Source organism: Metopolophium dirhodum, chromosome 1 (genome assembly GCF_019925205.1).
Source record: "Metopolophium dirhodum isolate CAU chromosome 1, ASM1992520v1, whole genome shotgun sequence".
Taxonomy (NCBI): domain Eukaryota; kingdom Metazoa; phylum Arthropoda; class Insecta; order Hemiptera; family Aphididae; genus Metopolophium; species Metopolophium dirhodum.
In genome coordinates, this window is record NC_083560.1 from 66,432,710 (window position 1) to 66,436,521 (window position 3,812).

Here is a 3,812-nt window from a genome sequence, read left to right on the forward strand (position 1 = left end):
TTAAGTCGATGTCACTTCGTGAAATCGATATTTTCATGAAAAGTTGTCCATTTCATGATGTACCTATATAGAATTTGTCCAATAGACACACAACATGACATTAAAAATAATATAATTTTTTTAGATAGCGGAGTTTATAGTTGCCTACCTTGGCAACTGCTATATATATTATAGTAGGTATATATATTATCTAGACATCTAGTCTTTATTGTGTTATGCCTAACATATAAATGTTTAGTATTTAATGTATGGTAATCCCCAATGATGACATCCAAATGCACAGTAGGTAATAAAAAATAATAGACCACATGTAGTATGAGTGTATAATAATTAATATTATGGTGTATTTAGGCGTATTTTTCTAATGAGGAGTAAGTTATTAAATACATAATTATTAATTAAGGGCTCTGTGTAATAACCAGACAGCTCCATTTTTATCAATTGTTCAGGACGAGCAAAAGAAATATCGTTATCTCATTTACCACTATTGGCGGAAAATAATCCATTTTGTAATTTATTTGAGAATAATAAATCGATTTTTCTGATCTTGATACCATAATATAGTTACTTCTTCAATGAATAATATTCCATAAAAAACTTATTTTTATAAAAATGGAGCTGTCTGGCTATTGCACAGAGCCATTGTTGCACAAAATCCATTGTTGATTACCGAATAAAACGTAAAACATTTTTTCTTCGGTGTATTTCGTATCACGCAGTATCTACACACTATATAGTCATTAGCAATACACTATAAGAATCGTGGGCACTGTTTTAATGTTTTTACTTGGTAGGCATAATATGTACCTAAGATAATTTTTAACTTGTTTAAGTTATAAAAAATATTTAATGAATTAACAATGATTATTAGAATAATGTATATATTATTAAGTGGTTGTGAACAACGAACATTAGATATTATACGATTTTATTATACGCACCTATCTTAGTACCTATTGCTGTTTTCGTAATAAAATGTTTATATTATATATAAAATTGTAATATAATTATAATTGTATTACATAATAGCAAAATTATAAAATTTAATACATTGAACCAATAATTTTAATTTGAAAAAAAAATAAAAACAAAATTACTTAGAAATATTAATTTACATATAATTTAACTTGTGTTTGGTATTAATGGGAATTATTTTTTTATTTGTTTACAGATGAGAGGAATATTTAGTTTCGGAAATTTACTTTCTGATTTCGATTTACCAAACATTGTACGTAAAAAGTATAACCTGCCAATTATATTTTCCATTTCAACGTGTCCAGTTAAATCAGATCAAATTTTTTTCGATATTCAAATTTGATATATTTTTATAGAAATAGTTATCTGATACTATTATCTGTATAATTTATTTCCACACACTATTTCTGGAACGGCTGTTTACTATATTATCACTGCAGGGTTATCGGCGAGTACGACGTCGTCGCGCCATTGGTCCTATACATCAATAATATTGAATAATAATACCACCCGTCGCCAGATGTCGTGCAGTTGTGTAAAAACCGTTCACAGCGTACCATTTGAAAACGTCTACTGCAGTATACACACATATAATAAGGGTGTACAATTATAAAATACCGGCATTTGTACATCCTGCAGCTGTACTAACCGTGACCTCGGTTCATTCGTCGATCGACGCACGTGCGTGTGTTATTGTTCAGACATCCGCGGCGGTATCATAATAATATAATATAATATAAGGTACTTACATGATAATATTATTATATCGAAATGTCGAAAAATGGCGATGAGAGTTCGGACAGTGATCCGCCAGTGTCCGAAGGAAGTTCAACTGATGGGTATTCAGATGATGGGATTGAGTATCGTCATTATATAAATCCAATAATGCATCTTGTCCCTGAAGAAAATCGATCATATGTCCGAAAGCTTTGTAAAGACACAGGTAAGGTAGATTATAATTAATATACTATATATTTTTGATAAAATAAAGAGGCCTCGCTATCACTGTCAATTTTAGTTATAAGCTAAAAGTTTTGATAAAATTAAAAAAATAAAGATTTGAATTCCACAGAAAAATGTTTATAAATCGTTCAAAACACTAAAAAAATGCAATCTCATTTAATTTTTAACTGAAAATTGTAATTCATTAAAAACTTCAAGATACAGGTTTTATCAAATAATTATTGTAATTAAACCAAAAATAGAAAATGTTCCGACGACCTAAAGACATTTTTCAAATAACTTTAGTTTTAGCGAAACTATAAGTAAATTGTTGTAAAATCGTTTGGTAACTTTTATATTGTTATCGAGTTATTCACATGTGCATGTGCGTACGAAAGTGGCATTCGTCAGTAGCCTCATTGAACTCAACTCACACTGATAATTAATAATAATAATTTACAAAACCACGATTAAAGCCGGGTTCACACTACACCGTGTCGTGTGATTTCGTAACTTTATGTTTATACCAAAAATGCAATATCAATGATATGAATATTGTACCTGGTGATAACATAATATTATTTTATTATAGTTATCACTTTCCCGCACAGAAATGTAATCACACGGTCAAAATTTGAATATATTCAACTAAGCGGTATCGTTTGGTAAATATGGTATCTGTAATCTGTGATTATATTACACGTTGCGGTGTAGCGTGAACCCGGCTTAACACGTCGGCATGGCGTATGCCGGGCGACGACGACGATATTGGAAATTGTCTATAATTGTAGCCTCTTAAATAAAATCCACAGCGAGGGCCCTTAAATCATATTATTCATCTACACAAAACGTCAACTATTTATTGAATTGTGAGTAATGTAACCCTGCAAGTCTTACCATGATAATTTTTTTTTATACATTAATACAAATAGGTTAGCAATTTCAGTTAACCTATTATAGAGGTATGAACGTTTATTGAATTACTTAAGACTTAAGTAGTGTATTAACTATTGAGCTCACAAACATTTTATTTATACTATAGTATTCGTAAAATATGAGATACTAGTATCTACGGATAACTCTATAAATATTATAAATACGGTTTACATATATTATTTGGTACGATTTCCGAGCATCATGATTTATTTAATGTTTTGGCCAACGTAAATATACCAGTACCTATAGTGACACGTAGTGTACTTAGTGTACACTAGTACACTACTAAGGAGTAAATAAGGACAAACTTAAAAAGATTTACGTAAATAATAACAAGTCATAAATCCACACTATCTGCATTGTATAGACGTGTTCACTTAATATTATAATATTATGGAGTTTACCTCAGTATACTTAACAATAATAAAATATGCAATAAAAATGATGAAAATAATATATTATAAAAGGAAAAAAAACAGTTTGTACTATAATAAATTAATAATAGTTTAATGTTGTATTATTTTTATTGTTATAGCACGGGTATACGCAAAAAGAGTACCTATTAAAAGGGCTACTCTTCATTATCCAATAGTTGAAGACGAAACCAAAACCTGTATGCAAGAAGATTGCAAGAATATGACGTTAATGAAATGCGGCACATGTCACGCTTTTTTATGCGTAGATTCTAAAAATAATTGTTTTACAAAGTTTCATGATATTCCTTGAAAAAAATGTAAATATTATGAATCGAATTTATCAATAAAATATAAAAATGTATTTGTATGAAGTTTTTTTCCACGAATTTAGATCATATATTTTTTTATTCTAGGTAGAAATTTAATTTAGTAAATATGCATTAATATACGTTTAGCTTATTATGCTCTGTCTTTCACGAATATGAAAAACGATGTTACTTTTAGATTTTTACATACGAGTCAAAATAAAAAAAAAGCAGGAAA

At 28.9% G+C, this 3,812-nt stretch overlaps 1 protein-coding gene across 1 annotated transcript; it reads left to right on the forward strand.

Annotated features, from left to right (window-relative positions):
* The first annotated feature begins 1,592 nt into the window (after positions 1–1,592).
* On the forward strand, positions 1,593–3,579 carry LOC132940836 (uncharacterized). The gene is made up of 2 exons (XM_061008626.1): positions 1,593–1,918; positions 3,389–3,579. The coding sequence occupies exons 1-2, from the start codon at positions 1,747–1,749 to the stop codon at positions 3,577–3,579; spliced, it is 363 nt and encodes a 120-aa protein (XP_060864609.1). The 5' UTR covers positions 1,593–1,746.
* The last annotated feature ends 233 nt before the right edge of the window (positions 3,580–3,812 follow it).

Excerpts from the sequence above, each read along its gene's own strand:
- LOC132940836 (XM_061008626.1), top strand. The coding sequence starts at position 1,747 with ATGTCGAAAAATGGCGATGAGAGTTCGGACAGTGATCCGCCAGTGTCC. Across the intron at positions 1,919-3,388 it reads AAAGCTTTGTAAAGACACAG|CACGGGTATACGCAAAAAGA; the intron begins GTAAGGTAGATT and ends TTATTGTTATAG.